Below are 15,463 nucleotides of genomic sequence, written 5' to 3'. Positions count from 1 at the left end.
CCATGGTGCTAATTAGTCTCTGTGCTGGAGGCTATCGTAATATGCCAGTGCCCTGCTTTAACTACAATATCAACCCATGCCAATCCACAAAGTGCAGAACAAACCATGATAAGCATGTAAATAGGAAAATATCAGTCGTAGAACAGCACAGGCACAATGCTGGCAATGAGCTCTCTGCCCTTTGCTGTTTTTTTCTTTGTAAGGGGCAGGTTTTAGAGTTATTATGTTTGGCTGCCTCAATTTTGTTTTGTGCACACAATGCTAAAACACAAATTTTTCGAATAGAAAGAAATGCTGTACAGAGTTGGATAAAAATATTTTTATTTATAAATTAAAACATATTTCCTTTTTAAGAGCAAGTGAATTCAACACTTGCTACAATAAACATTTTGTTTAAAGTACAAATGCTGTATACAACATTCAAAATAAAAAAAATTAACTGCTGTAGTGTGACAGCTAGGAGGTAAACAGTATTTCCATGACCAATATTTTATTTTTCCCAAAACGGGACATGCATGAAAGGATCAGTGGTTTTAAAGGATACCAGTCATGGGTGGAACACTGCGGCTGCTATTATTGTTTTTTTCAAGCAATGGAAGCCCAATTCAAGCAAAGGAATTAATCTGGAACATGTATGCTTAGCAGATGATACCTAAACTGCTCCATGCTTATTCTGTTAGTAACTCAACCAGACAACAATGGCAGCCTAGGTGTTTTTCAGTGCAGATGTACATTAAAGAATGCATGTTCTGTATATATTAAAGATCCCCACCCTCTCCTGTTTAGTGCTGGAGTGCAATACTCTAGGATTGTAGGTACTAAGATTTTCCAGGAAGAAACAGCAAAAGCATTTACATCGATGGCACCTTAGGAAAGCAGATGGTTACCGGATTCCATTACCGGTAAGTAGTTTTACTTTAAATTTTTAATGTAAACTCACACCCAAAGGCTCCCATATATTTGCCCAATCATGTTCTGGCTTCAGGATTTTCAGCAAATTTGATTGGCCAGGCCAGAATAAAGCAACTCTTGCACTTGTGCACAGCTATTAATTCATTTTTACACCAAGGAACACCCAGAAGACACACCGAGCTACACATAAGCAACTCAATGTAGATTCTAAAGACTGAATAAGCAGTTAGTTTTACTGCATGGGAGACATGCAATAAAGAGAGCTTGTCTGCTCAGAATATTTTACTTTATCAATTTAATTCTGCTTTATGTTTATGGGTAGGGGTGGGGGCTTGGCCATTCAAAAGTTAAATATCAATGATGACAAAAACTTCAGGCTTCTCCTCTTCACAGATCTGCATGGCTGAATATGTGATAGCTTTTACCTCAGTACCCTGTCAAAGAACAAGATAAAGAATAAGGATTAATGTTCTTGTAATTGTATGCATTCACATGTGCTCTCTAATACACACCAATACAGAACAGTAACAAATATATTTACAAAATTGTAGAAGTCTCTATTTTTGCACACCTTTGAAAAAATAATAAAAAATCCAGTTTTTACCTATATACATGGTATTAACACTTACCTGGGGGTGTTTATCCAAACTGAACTCTTCCCCCCATCTATGAAAAACAATTCAATAACATTTAGAATTTTAATGAAAATACTTTTGCAACATGATTATATATATGTTCACTAGCCACAGATTAGGGTTAGGTACGGTTCATAAAGAATAATTAAACCTAAGAAGGTTTTTTTTTTCTAACAATTAGTTAAGGTCCCATTTTTGGGCTCTATTTAGAAAAACAGGGAATCTGATATTGATCTCAAACATTCCCTCATTGGAATCCATTACTGCCATTAAAACATATGGAGGGAACGTCAGATTCCATGTTTTATAACAGGTGTTTTTGGGGTCCAAAACTAAAGCAATTATTAACTAAATAATAATATCCACTTATACTATAATCTCTTTTAGCATATTATACACAGCAGCTGTGCAATGATCATGGTCATATGCTTGTCATGCCAGCTCTCAATAATTCATTGCTTTGATCTAAACTCATCTGTACAGAATTGGGCTGGTTGTTAGGCGAGTATGGGTCATATTGCACCAACAATTTTGTAGCAGCTACAAATCTCTTTGCTTATTTTGTTCTGGTATTTTGTATCCAGCTGCGGAGTTGCTGCAATGTTTAGCTATCCAGCTACATATTTTTTATTGCCAATTTTAATCAATTCAGAAAATCAATTGCTTGGTGAATGGTCTACAAGTTGCCTAAAATTTAAGAAAAACAACCCTATCACTAGCTACAACTCTTTTTTCCTAGCAACAAAAACGCTAACAAAAGCGATTCTGTTGTATCGAATTAGCATTCTTCTTGAGTCTTCTGTAGTCCTCTACAGAAGACTGGAGATGTGAGCATGCTTATAAAGAGAGATACTAAAGGTGCTCATATTAACAAAATCCTATTTGCACATTCATGTGTGTGCAAACAACAACTAATGATGAAATTTAAACCAATAGAATCCCAGAGGTTAGGTATTTTACTTTAGGTAAAATGATTTGCATACCTTTTTTATTTAAATCTTTACAAGCATTTCCCCTTTGGAAACTAACCTTTATACCATACACTAGAAGACTGACAACCATATATGTATTCAGACACAGCTGACTTTATTTCTTTAGCTGCTATATAGCTGAGCATTAGCAAATGTAATCAACATTAAAAAAAGAAATTAAAAACATACCCAATAGAACGGATTTTAAAACTCATACGATCTATGTGCAGCACCTTCACTTCCTGTATAACAAAGAAAGCCGTTAATATTCAGAATGCAGAATATCATAAGAGCTCTTACAGCATGGAAACTTCTTTACCCGTGGAATGAAGTACTGGTCAGCACTAAATTTATACAGCCACTCATCCAGGAAATTGTATAGAAGTGAAAGCAGGTCTTGCCCTAAGAAAGAATATTGGATTACAGTTTTTTTTGTATGGCTGGGCACACACAACTTCACATGTAATGTAATTTTATAACAAGCATATTCGTATATTTAGACTGGCTCACCTTCAGTTTCCACCTCAACCGTATCTACGGGTTCTACAGTCTCAATGTCTGTCATATAGCCAAACATTGCCATGGCACATTGCTCAAATGCTTCTTCCAATGTTTCCCCCCATGCGTGTAGCCTACATCAGACCCAAGAAATCTTTAATTAGTAAAACAATATAAACTGTATTTTAGGCTATATAAAAACATAAAACATTAGAACAAATCACATGATTTTTCAGCTTAAAAGAGTGGAAATCCCTTTGAGTATATCAGCTTGTTTCAAGTGGTTACTGTGTTTGCTAATAAAACTAAAAGTGTTTTTTTACCCAGCAGTGTTGTTAGCAACCTGCCAAATGGCTTGTCCAAAACATTACAATTATAAATTTGCTGGAAAGCTAAACCTGCATGCAAATGTTATAAAAACTGTAAATAGAATATAAACCAAACACAACAAAAACGCTTGACTGCACATATGTTCCATATTGAATGTATAAAGTCAGCAAGATACTGAGCAGCAGGTGTGTTTTACTAGTTTCAGTCATCCCCTTGTCAAAATAAGAAATATTCTGCACCATTGGGGAGCATCATTTTAATTATTTACCAGCAGTGAAGCCCCAAAGCTGGGCTTTAATAATGAATATCAGAAAAAACATTAAAGAGAAAAGATGAAAAAAGAAGGTATGATAAATAATGGGTACATACTGAACATCAGCAGTGTGATCCAAATCTGAAACACAAAACAACAAATTTCATTACAGCACACAATATATTGAAGACTTAGAACCCCTTATCTGGGATTATTTTAGACAAAACTGGTCCCTGGGCAAATATGAAGTTAATTACCAACAACAGGAAAATATATCTGAAAAATCAGGCAGTGGTAAGCCGGGTGGAATGATTTTGTAGGTGGGTGGCAGCCCCTGTATTGTGACCCAACTCTTCAGTAACTACCCAAAAACAGCCGGATGGTCATTGAAAAGTGCCGGGTGGTATGGGGGCTGGGGAGAACACTGTCAGGGCTTCAGAAATTCAGTTGAGCTACAAGCAGAGATATTTTTATGTGCTTTTATAAAACAGACATTTAGAAATGTATTAAAGATAACATTGATAATATCCTTTGATGGTATCCATTGTATATCCATAATATCCATTGATGTTGGGACATTTAGTAATGAACTTCACAGAAAACAAAAAATTATATTACCATTATTTTCTACTAAATTCTGGAACCACATCATTGGTGTGCAGAAACACCAGATTGTCTAGCATATTGGAGATTGGAATGTAACCTCAGCTGCCTAAACCTGTGGATCTACTTATCTCTCGGACACTTGGTTTTCATATAATCTAACATTCACCTAAATTTTTTTTTATCATGCGATCAGGTTATATTACTTCAGATTCTGACAGGTTTGCTTTACATACATGCACATATGTATCTTCCTTTGCTCCCCCTCACTGCTCTGTTTGGTACTGAGAGCCAAAGGAAAATCCCAGAACTTTCATGCTTCATGGAGCAAAGGGCATTGTCCATAGTTGTGTGCAACCTATAATTCCATTGTCTTATGTTACTCAAGCCAGCACACTGTAAATCAAATTCAAGAGACTTGTGCATACAGGTTGTAACAGTAAATCCTTCTTTAGCAAGCTTTGGGTCTATGGTCTTAGGCTAGGTTCCTTGGTATCCCAGTGGCTGGCATTTTATTTGTCCATCACTGGCACCACAGTGCTGCTTCTTACAAGAACGACTTCTGCAGATTTGAAAGCTGGCAGCAGTACTGGTACAGAACGGATCCCTGCTGCCCCCATTCATTCCTTATGGGGCTGTCGAAGCTGCTTGTAGTGTCCCCCCAGGGGTAGAGGTTCACAGCTGCTTTTCATGGACAAGTTCTTTAGTAGTTTGGAGCGCTATCCATCAGCCATTTTTTTTTGCACAGGCAAGCCATCTTTTTATGCTGGCTTGTAGCTTACACAATTATTTATTTTCATTGTTATTTTATTAGGAATGGTTCAATAATCCCTTTCACTTTATTTTTAATATTGTAAATTCATCTGCTATTTCATTCACTTCCTATTTTATAGGAAAGTCAGGAAGTGGGAAAGGATCTCCTAAATGATAAATCTCCCCTGAGCCAGTTGTCACCAGAACAAATGTACAGTACAGGAAGTGATGTGTTTTCCTGTTATCTCTCAGAAGGGGAGTTTTATACTTACACTCATGCTTCTTGGTCACAGCAGGGTACTTCGCCTTCACGGCCGTCTGTGCTTCACTAATATCATAATACCGCTCGTCCATGGCTGAAAACTTCAACACTCACTTTTGGGTTCCTTGGATACCACTTCCTGTCACATGACCGGATTTCCGGGTTCACTTCATGCAGGCGCCATGTTTCCACGTTTAGAACGTGACCGGGTAGCTGCTATGCGTCACTCTCTATAATATATCAGCCATTGTTACTATTCAGGGTACTTTCCAGGGCAGGCGGACACGTGTGGGTGATGCCGATAAGTTTACCACAAGTATGAGTCATATAGGCATCCAAGCATACAATTGCGCAGGAAATAGTAGATTTTTTTCAATTAGAAGTTACAGGCTCGTTCACATATCATTGCGAATAACTGAAGGGATTACCAGAGTGCAACCTGGGTGTAACCATATCTTCTAACCAAGTATTTTTATTATCCATAACGCTAGGCTTTGGTTGCACTATACGTGACTTTTATAAGCCCCTCCCACTACATTCCATCACCTTATTCCTCCCTATCCGAGCCCTGGCATTGCCGTCTGCTTATTCCTCGGTTACCATGGAAACGTATGGTCCCGCCTACTAGGCTCCACGCTTCCACCAAAAGTTCCTTCACATTACCCACCGCGAGATCCGCCTACTTGGTGACGCAAGGCTTCGCTATTCGTCGCAGCGGTCGGCTCTGATTGGTTCGTGTTGGCGCGAAGGTGCGCGACTCCGAGACACGGGGGAGGCGGGAAACAATAGCAGGAGGAGCAGGCCGAAGCGCCGGGAATCCTGTTAAGGAGCTGGCCTGAGAACCGGAGAACTTACCGGCGAGAGAAGGCCTGCAAGTCGGTGCAGACGGGAGAGAACAGAGGCTTGTTTCAGAGAGCACTATGGCAGACAAGGAGGGTAAGTGAAGAGAAAGTTCAGTGCTGAATAGGCGTCGGTACATAGCGCCCTCACCGAGCCGGCATGCCCGGGGCTTGCTTGGTGCCCCGGATAAGCAGTTCTGTGTGCTAAAAAGCTTAATCTTTGAGATATAGGCAGGTCTGCCAATCACTGCTTCGGCTCTATTAGTAGGACAAATACTCATCACCTTCATGGCCTTTATTCAGAATAATAAATTGTAGAGAAATGGAACTTCTGTTCCCCTATAAAATCACATATGAGGCTGGCTTCTCATACCAGAAAGTTCTGTGTGGTAAGTACTATGGAGACATGTTGTGAATACCTGTTGATCCTGCCAGTACATCCATGGATTGAAACTTTCCTTGGTGACAACGCTCTCCTGTGTGCAGTGAAAATCCGTGTTGTGTTGTCACCCTGGCAGGGTAGATGCTGATTATCAGTGAATCAGTCTCACTTGGCTTCCCCATAGCCCTTCAGGCTGAGAGCAGCATTGCTCTATGTGAAGGAATTTAGCTGCCTAGCAAAGTGCAGAAGAATCCAGCTGCATTTTGTGTTGACAAGAAGTAAAGAGCATTTCTTATTAATTGTGATTATTCTTCCTTGTCACTTGTATTAGAGAATATGTTACTGATTGGATTCCTATTGTGTGTTCCTTCCCACCTCTTAGATTGGGGCAGGGTCCCCTCCTCCTCCTGTGTCACTGTCTGTGTCTGTCATTGCAACCCCTATTTAATGTACAGCGCTGTGTAATATGTTGGTGCTATATAAATCCTGTTTATTAATAATAATAAGTTTAATATTGTTTGTGTCTTGTGTTTTTGGGTCCAGCTGCATTTGATGATGCCGTGGAGGAGCGGGTTATCAACGAGGAGTACAAGATCTGGAAGAAAAACACTCCCTTTCTCTATGATTTGGTTATGACACACGCCCTGGAGTGGCCCAGCCTAACAGCTCAGTGGCTCCCAGATGTCACCAGGTGTGTAGTAAGGGTCTTTTGTAGGCAAAGAAATAGCTCTTAAGCCAAGCCCACTTGTTACAATCCCATTATGTGATCTTGCCTAAAGCAGAACTAAACCTGCACAACTATCTTATACACTTCTTCCTCTCTAAAACGATATTTTACTATCTTGATTGACCTGACGCTACACATGTGCAGAACAGCTTTGTTACCTAAAGCCCTGAGCGATCAGACAGGTAAGACAGAATATTATGATCACTTGTCCCTTTTTAAGACCTGCCTGATGGAGCATTTGTAAAAGTGGAGATTTAGTTTCACTTTTAAATCCTGCTTTGCCTCAGCCCACCCCAGTTTTTCATTTGGCAGTTGGAAGCAAAAAAGGAAACACATTGAGCGAGTGACTCTTCTCATGTGCCAATAAAGGTAAATGACCCAGTACTGTCACATGACACTGGTTTATGTGCAGCTGTCTGTTAGGGGATTTGAATTCAGTTTGGTAGTAAACCCTAAACAAACAAAAAAATCACACTTCCAATCCTGCAGATCATTCTTTCCATCAGGAGGTTTCTTCCATCAGGTCTTGCGTCGTCCCAGTATCTGTTTTCGGCCCAGCGCAGAAGGAAAGCCATATGCCAACATCTTCTCTTTTCTTCCGGGTTCTTCCTGCATTACCTGATCTTGCACCAGGCAGGTGCAAGTTTGGGAGACGTAGATTGGTAAAAAAAATTGCTGATTCCACTGCTATGTGTGAGATTGTCAAAAATTTGTAAAAAAATAGAAAAAAAAAACAATTTTTAGTTTAAGTAAAAGGGTTGTCTACCCTTTTATGTAAAGTAAAAATTCTGAGTTTAGGTACGCTTTAAGGACTAAAGAAGTTTAAGTTTTGTTTGATGCTGAAGAAATCTAGATAGTAGTGATTCTTAAATTGTAAACTCCACTATATCCATAAAGGTAATTTGTTACATGCTATTTCCTACATTTTTACTATTTTCGGCTTACCTGCTGTGATTAGATTAACGCTGTTTTTTTTTTGGGCCAACTATACAGGCCTGAGGGAAAAGATTTCAGTATCCATCGTTTGGTTCTTGGAACACACACATCTGATGAACAGAATCACCTTGTGATTGCCAGTGTGCAGCTTCCAAATGATGATGCCCAGTTTGATGCATCTCACTATGACAGTGAGAAAGGAGGTTAGTCCAGGCTATGCCTAAGTGACAAATTTAACAATGTAATTTATATCTGAAAGTAAGGCAAAACTTTGATCCAGGTTTATTTTACTACACTTAGGATGCATGCTATTACCTTTACCACTATACCTTTCTATTGCTGGGACTCTTAAGAATGTAACCAAGCTTCCAGATATAATACTAGCTCCTGCCTCTCGCTACTTAGCCCTAATGGGCAAAACTATAGGTCCAGTGCGCTTAATACCGTGTTTCCCCGAAAATAAGACACTGTCTTATATTTTTTGGGGCTTCCAAAAACACACTAGGTCTTATTTTCAGGGTAGGTCTTATATACTTTTTTAATGAAAAAAAAAACACCATATTCATGTATGAATATGGCCATAAAAAGGCACATTTTGAAGTGGTTAACGTATTAAGGTGCTTTAACACTGATCCACAGATGCAGCACAGTGCACCAGAAAAGATACGGTAACCCACAGGTGCACTGTATTTTTTTTTTTTTTTTTTTTTCTACTAGGTCCTATTTTCGGGTTAGGTCTTATATTAGGACAGGTTGGGGGGGAAAGTGCTAGGTCTTATTTTCGGGGTAGGTCTTATTTTCGGGGAAACACGGTAGGAGTTGGATGTTTAGTGCCTTTAAGGTTTGATAAGGATGCTCTAAGAACCAAGTGCATTTCTATAAGGCCAAAATCTTCCCTTTTCTGATCAACAATAGCAACACAGTCAACATGAAATAACCACACATTTTAAAAATGGTGGATCCAGGCCATAGGGGGTATTGCTGTTTTTTTTTCTTTAACAAAGAGTAGTGGCAAGGAAAATGTTTAAGCTTACTGTGAAAGTGCAATTGGAATTTAATGTCACCCAAAGATATTTTATTTAGCTTTTTCTAGTGTGGGATGATTGATACTTTGCACTCTAGAAGTTAAATATTGCTGATTTCTCAGCTTTGTTTCCATCATAATTTTAACCTGCAGGAACTGCCATGTTACTTGCCATGTTGTTGCATTAGATAAATGGTAATAAGGATCTTTTAAAACTACCACCATTGGTGTGCAGAGCTGGAATTAACAAATCTCTTGCCAAGAGAATAAACTCAAACTGTAGAACTCTTAACTAAGAGAATTTGTATGAAGTAATTTCTCACTTGGTTCTAAATAATAATAATGCTTGTGTGGTTGGTATTCGGATGCTCTTCACCTTAATCCCTTCTGAATCGCTGACACAGAATGAGCATGTTGCTCAGGTTTTCAGCTTATTGACACATGTATCTGATTGTTTCAGTTGTGTAACTGACTTAAACAAAAACATGAGCTTTACATCCAGGCAGTAAGCTTTCTTTACAATTTTTTTTTCAGCAATGGCTGCTTAATCTTCTCCGATTTAAAGTATATCTAAAATGAACCTTTTGTAGGATTTTAGTTGCTGTTTATGGGCTGACTGGAGAGATTAAAACTCTTTGCACTGATGGCCATTGTCCTGTTTTGCATGAGCATTGCTAACGGGTTCCTATTTTTACTTCAGTATAAAAGTAATCCGGACGTTACTTAAGTTGGGTAAAAAAATAAATGTAAACCTAAAGGGGACTTGCCAACACATTTGCAGTTTCCAATCTGCTGAACAATACTTCAGATACTATCCGTTGCTTAAAAAGCTGCTGATTTACCTTGTACTGGCCACTACAAGAATTAAAATTACTCTTTTTCTTGTTAGCTCATACATCAATAGAGCGCATAAAATTCTGCAGGGAGAATTGCACCAAGTGTGATTGGGTCACAGATATTCGATCATATTCTTGTAGCAGCCTTTCAAAAAACAGGCTGCCAGAAAGGTAAGTATATGATATGTTCTTTTACCAGGTATTTTCTTACACTGCAACATTACACTAATTGGGTTTTTGCAAAATAGTTTTCTTTATGTAAAAACTAAAGTACCAGCTGGCCAGCTTCAATTACAAATGTAGAAATACTATTCTAAAATGTGCTTCCTAAAGATTCAATGCAATGAAGTACATTTCTCATCACTTTTTCTTTTACCTCTGCAGAGTTTGGAGGCTTTGGTTCAGTCAGTGGGAAAATAGAAATTGAGATCAAAATAAACCATGAAGGAGAGGTGAATAGAGCTCGCTATATGCCTCAAAACCCATGCATCATTGCAACCAAAACCCCATCCAGTGATGTCCTTGTGTTTGACTACACTAAACATCCATCAAAGCCAGGTAAGATTTTATAGTAGTTATGACTTACAATGTCTTTTTTAGTGTCATACACTTCTGTATTAGCTGAGATGGGTTTTAAAATAATCTTTAGACGCCCCACAGTGTGATGGAATTCCTGGTGAGGTGAATGTGCTTACATAACATTTTCACAAGATTTCTTTCTTTTATGCTTGTTGGCTTAGATCCCTCAGGAGAGTGTAATCCAGATCTTCGACTTCGTGGTCACCAAAAGGAAGGCTATGGCTTGTCCTGGAATCCTAACCTCAGTGGAAATTTACTTAGTGCATCTGATGACCATGTAAGTAGTTAAATCTGGTGTCTTAACCTATGTGACCTAAGAATTTGCTGACATTTTTGCTTTACCATATAGATAGTTATGCAGTACATAATAATTTTGTATTTCCTGTAGACTATTTGTCTATGGGATATCAGTGCTGTCCCTAAAGAAGGAAAAGTTGTAGATGCAAAGACCATTTTCACCGGACATACTGCAGTGGTGGAAGATGTTTCCTGGCACTTATTACACGAGTCCCTGTTTGGATCCGTTGCTGATGACCAGAAGCTCATGATGTGAGTTTTACTAATAATGTAGAAAAGTATTTGTAAACCCAAAATCAATTTTTAGAATATATACATCTTTGTTTTTTTATACAGTCTTTTCTTATACATATCCTTTTTTGTGAATCTGTTGAACAACTTTCTATCACAGACTGACAACATTAAGTTGTTTTGTTGCAATTGGCAATCATTTTTTCAGGTTGCTTTTTCAGTTAGCCACTTGAAACAGGTTTCAGTTTTAGCTTCTTGGTCAGCTTTTTTTTGTGAAACCTTTAAGGTAGTTGAGAAAGTTCACAATTTAATTTAGTTTTTCTTTTATGAAAGAGAGTGATCAGATTTTGTATGGTGATGATTAGTGCTTTGATGATAGTTCTAGAATTTCCCCAAAAACACAATTTACTTGCATTCCTTAACTGGAGGCCATATTTAAAAATTTGTGGATTATCTCCACTTTAATGAATGTGATGATGTCAGTAGTTTTGCTATTTCTTAATAATACCGCTTTGCTGACAATCATGCTAATTGCCATATATAAAGATGGGCAATATTGGCTTGGTTATATGTGTAATTGTTATGTTCCTCTTGTTTATACAGATGGGATACCCGGTCAAACAACACGTCAAAGCCTAGCCACTCTGTAGATGCTCACACAGCAGAAGTCAACTGTCTTTCTTTCAACCCTTACAGTGAATTTATTTTGGCCACTGGGTCAGCAGACAAGGTAAACCAACTTTCCTATTTAAATGGACAGTCATTGTCTTGTCCTAGGAACAGCTTAAAGACAGCTATTGATCTTCCTTTTAATTGCAATAGAAAATAATACTGTAGAGTTGTTTTTTGCCTTAAGTCTTGCTAAAAATAGACAAACACAATTTAATTGACTTATTGTTGTTGGACGTACTATAGGCACAGCTTAGGTAAAGTTTGAAATCTGTGCAAAAAACACAAAATTACATTTTATTACTTTCAAAATATAAGTTATTTATATGTCATGAAAATTGGTGTACCTATTATGCTAATTTTTTAACTCTCCAGTAGGTGTCTCAATTTAAGAATTTTTAGTTTTTCAACTGTTGGTTGAACAGTTTCAATTGTAAAAGTCACTTACACTTTAACATGTCCAGCATTAACATTAAGGACAATTTAAAGCTGAACTAAGGCTGTGCAACTAACAAAAATAACTGTATTGAATGCAATACACTGAATTTATGTGTACGAGCAGTACATTGTCTTTCATGAATTTAGTTTACAGTATAATATAATATGAGCATAATAAAGTTTGAAACAAAATCATGTCAGTTAATTTTTTTAATTAGTTTATTATTTTGACATAATTTTGTGTTTCAAACTAATATACTCATACTATTATATTATACTGTAAAATAAATTTTCATGAAAGACAATGTACCGCTTTTAGACATATAAATCCGGACAGGAATGAACTGCCCAGGAGGTTAATGAAGAGTTTTTTTTGTATACATTTTTATTCAGATATTTAAAAAGACACTTTGTTCAGAGTAGCATGCATTATTTTTCCATACCATTATTTTTCTAATTATCCTCTTTCATCTGCAGACTGTTGCTTTGTGGGATCTACGTAATCTTAAACTGAAATTGCATTCTTTTGAATCCCATAAGGATGAGATTTTCCAGGTATGAGCCATTCATCTCATTTATGACGAACAGGTTTTGCTGATAACGTAATAGGTGATTGCAGCATGCTATATGGTAATGTTTGTGTATGTTATTACAGGTACAATGGTCACCACATAATGAAACTATCCTGGCATCTAGTGGCACTGACCGAAGATTAAATGTGTGGGATTTAAGGTATATTGACTTATTATTCAATATGCTCTTTATTTGTCTTCAGTTCTTCTTGCCTTCCTTCCCCTACTAAAAATGTCCTTACTACTAATTCCATTTTTTTTTTTATTTTATGGGTAGGAACAGTTTAAAACTTAACTGTAAAAATAGGGTTTTTTTGGGGGGATGTCAATCGGCCTAGATATAGCCCTAGTCCACTTACTACTACATAAAAAAAATTGTCAATCAGCACTCCATTCAAGAGCTGTGGTGTGTGCTAGCATTTTTTTTAAAGGCAGACATTCAAAATGAAAATATATTGCAATAAAGTTGGTTTATGCATGACTAGCCAAGTACACTCTGGCAAAATTGGGAATAGCAATTTTCTTTGATTTCAGCATTTAAAGTAGTTTCTCCTTGAAGTCTTCATAAAGATTTTTTTTTTCTTCCAGCAAAATTGGAGAGGAACAGTCCCCAGAGGATGCAGAAGATGGCCCACCTGAACTGTTGGTAAGTTAATTTGATTGTTTCATGTAAGTTTTTGGCAATTACTTTTTTTGTATTGATAAGCTTATAAAAAATTGTTGAATGTGTTTTTAGTTTATTCATGGAGGACATACAGCAAAAATTTCAGACTTCTCATGGAATCCTAATGAACCATGGGTGATCTGCTCAGTTTCAGAAGACAACATTATGCAAGTCTGGCAGATGGTGAGTTAAATCCTATAAAATGTAATACACAAATATTAGTTGTGTAAACTCTCTATGAGAAGATTAACCAGCAGAGCAGAGTTTCATCTTATATGTATTACTTTTAGGTATGGTAGGGGTGTTGTGAAAAGTGGTCAGACTATTCAAAGCGGTGTTTCTTTCACAAAGGCTCTCAATGCCACTATTGTCAGTAATTATTAGGAAGCCATATTTACATTTTTTGCTAGTTTGAAAAAAAATCATTGCTTCCTGCTGATTGAAATTAAAATTCTAAAGTTTAATTTGCTTATATTTAAATTGCTTACTTCCTTCAATCATGAAAGTTTTAAATCTTAATCTTTATTGCATAAACCATGCATCTTAATGCAATCCAGGCAAGTCTTGGTTAATGAGGGGGCTTGCAGGGTGCACCCTACTTCATAATTTCTTAGACGTAGATAACATCAACATATGATGCAGATTGAATAATATATCTGATAAATAAATGGAGCTGGCCTTGCTGCAGTGGATTTTCAGTTTGGGTGAAAAGCCTCTATAACTTCAGGTCAGCCTAAAGTTGAACAGTTAAATACTAAGTAAACTTTGTAGGGTAAAAAAATGTCTTCTCCCTGTACACTAATTTTCCCTGTACCCCCCCCCCCCCCCACCTTAACAAGGCATTTTATATTTCATGAGAGGTTTGGTTCCTTAAAAGGAAGGCATGTCAAGAAGTGGCTGGAAGAACTTTTCTAGACTTCTGTCTACCCTGGTCTTGACTATGACCTTGTATTGTTAAACCATAATTTGTCTTAGGGTACTTTGAGGCACACAGGTGCCTTTCTGTTCTCTGTATTTTGCTACAAAAAATCATTCTGATGGTAATAGGGGTTATCCTGGGCAGTGTATCTCAAACGTTGAACATATCTGTAAGGATTTTAGGATGAATGCTAAATTTCTTGTTACATTTCTGGTACATTCAATATATGTTTACTTGTTCCAACATTATGCTATACACTGATGCCTTCTTAATATTTTCTTTTCTTTGTTCAGGCTGAGAACATCTATAATGATGAAGACACAGAAGGTGGTGTGGATCCTGAGGGACAGGGATCCTAGACATATCTCACGTTCCCTGGTGCAATGTGGTGATGTCTCACTTCAAATCAGTCTCTGTATGCAGCACTTGGACATTGATACCTTCTTGTGCTTACAGTGCAAGCTGACTCCATATTTCCATCACTTAAACTTGCTTTTATTCATCTTAGTAAAACTGTCCTCTCCATTTTATTTTATATATAAATATTTTATATAAGAATGCGATTTTAACAATGCGTCCATTTCAAGAGTGGTTTTTAACAAAGCAAGAAAAGGCATACATTGTGATACCATGCCTTCAAGTGCAACTGACATTTTTTGGAGTCTTGGACCAAGCTGCTTCATGCAAACATTCCTTATATTTTTCCACTGGAAAAGCCAACTGCTTCTATTACAATCATGGACATTCTTCTCGCCAACAGTTCCCCTCTCCCTCCTGTATTGTTGCATTTTCATTTTGACGTATGTGTTGTAATTTAGACTCATTCACTGTTTAGTTGTGCTTAACAGTGTAAAGGGGAGAGCACTGATATCCCTTTTGTTGTCTTCATTTGGTTGTATGTGCTGCACATCTTTATGTGGTGGATGAGCACCTCACAAAATAAATAGCTTGTTTGTTTTTCTACATTTCCTTGCTCTAACATTCAGGTGTAGGTGGGGTATACATCTTAATATACAGCTGCAAAAAGAAAACTGGTTAAAAAGCATTTTAACTTCATATGAAATTTGAATATCAGATGGCATACAGCATATTACTTCACTGGCTGGATTCATGGTTTCACACTAGTTCCAAAA

At 37.3% G+C, this 15,463-nt stretch overlaps 2 protein-coding genes across 2 annotated transcripts; one reads left to right on the top strand and one right to left on the bottom strand.

The window, feature by feature from the left end:
* Positions 1-304: 304 nt before the first annotated feature.
* ZBTB8OS (zinc finger and BTB domain containing 8 opposite strand) lies at positions 305-5,368 on the bottom strand. Its single transcript, XM_072418117.1, has 7 exons — positions 5,228-5,368; positions 3,716-3,740; positions 3,029-3,150; positions 2,838-2,920; positions 2,708-2,760; positions 1,542-1,578; positions 305-1,346 (listed from the first exon to the last, which is right to left on the bottom strand). Exons 1-7 carry the CDS (start codon positions 5,307-5,309, stop codon positions 1,260-1,262), a joined length of 489 nt encoding a protein of 162 aa, XP_072274218.1. The 5' UTR covers positions 5,310-5,368; the 3' UTR covers positions 305-1,259.
* Positions 5,369-5,501: 133 nt separating this feature from the next.
* RBBP4 (RB binding protein 4, chromatin remodeling factor) lies at positions 5,502-15,295 on the top strand. Its single transcript, XM_072418056.1, has 12 exons — positions 5,502-6,153; positions 6,982-7,129; positions 8,159-8,304; positions 10,346-10,519; positions 10,702-10,817; positions 10,929-11,089; positions 11,672-11,798; positions 12,653-12,730; positions 12,831-12,907; positions 13,336-13,393; positions 13,484-13,594; positions 14,624-15,295. Exons 1-12 carry the CDS (start codon positions 6,138-6,140, stop codon positions 14,687-14,689), a joined length of 1,278 nt encoding a protein of 425 aa, XP_072274157.1. The 5' UTR covers positions 5,502-6,137; the 3' UTR covers positions 14,690-15,295.
* The last annotated feature ends 168 nt before the right edge of the window (positions 15,296-15,463 follow it).

The sequence above is a fragment of the Pyxicephalus adspersus genome, chromosome 1 (assembly GCF_032062135.1).
Source record: "Pyxicephalus adspersus chromosome 1, UCB_Pads_2.0, whole genome shotgun sequence".
NCBI lineage: Eukaryota > Metazoa > Chordata > Amphibia > Anura > Pyxicephalidae > Pyxicephalus > Pyxicephalus adspersus.
Note: the sequence above shows the minus strand (reverse complement) of the source record. Positions and strands in the feature narration are given on the sequence as shown.

Bases quoted from the DNA above. Each gene is read 5' to 3' on its own strand.
- RBBP4 (XM_072418056.1), top strand. The intron at 10,818-10,928 runs GTAAGTAGTTAA...TATTTCCTGTAG, and splicing joins TTAGTGCATCTGATGACCAT to ACTATTTGTCTATGGGATAT. The intron at 13,394-13,483 runs GTAAGTTAATTT...ATGTGTTTTTAG, and splicing joins ATGGCCCACCTGAACTGTTG to TTTATTCATGGAGGACATAC.
- ZBTB8OS (XM_072418117.1), bottom strand. From the start codon at position 5,309: ATGGACGAGCGGTATTATGATATTAGTGAAGCACAGACGGCCGTGAAG. The intron at 1,579-2,707 runs GTATGTTTTTAA...TGTTTTTCATAG, and splicing joins TTTAAAATCCGTTCTATTGG to ATGGGGGGAAGAGTTCAGTT. The intron at 1,347-1,541 runs GTAAGTGTTAAT...GTTCTTTGACAG, and splicing joins GTTTGGATAAACACCCCCAG to GGTACTGAGGTAAAAGCTAT.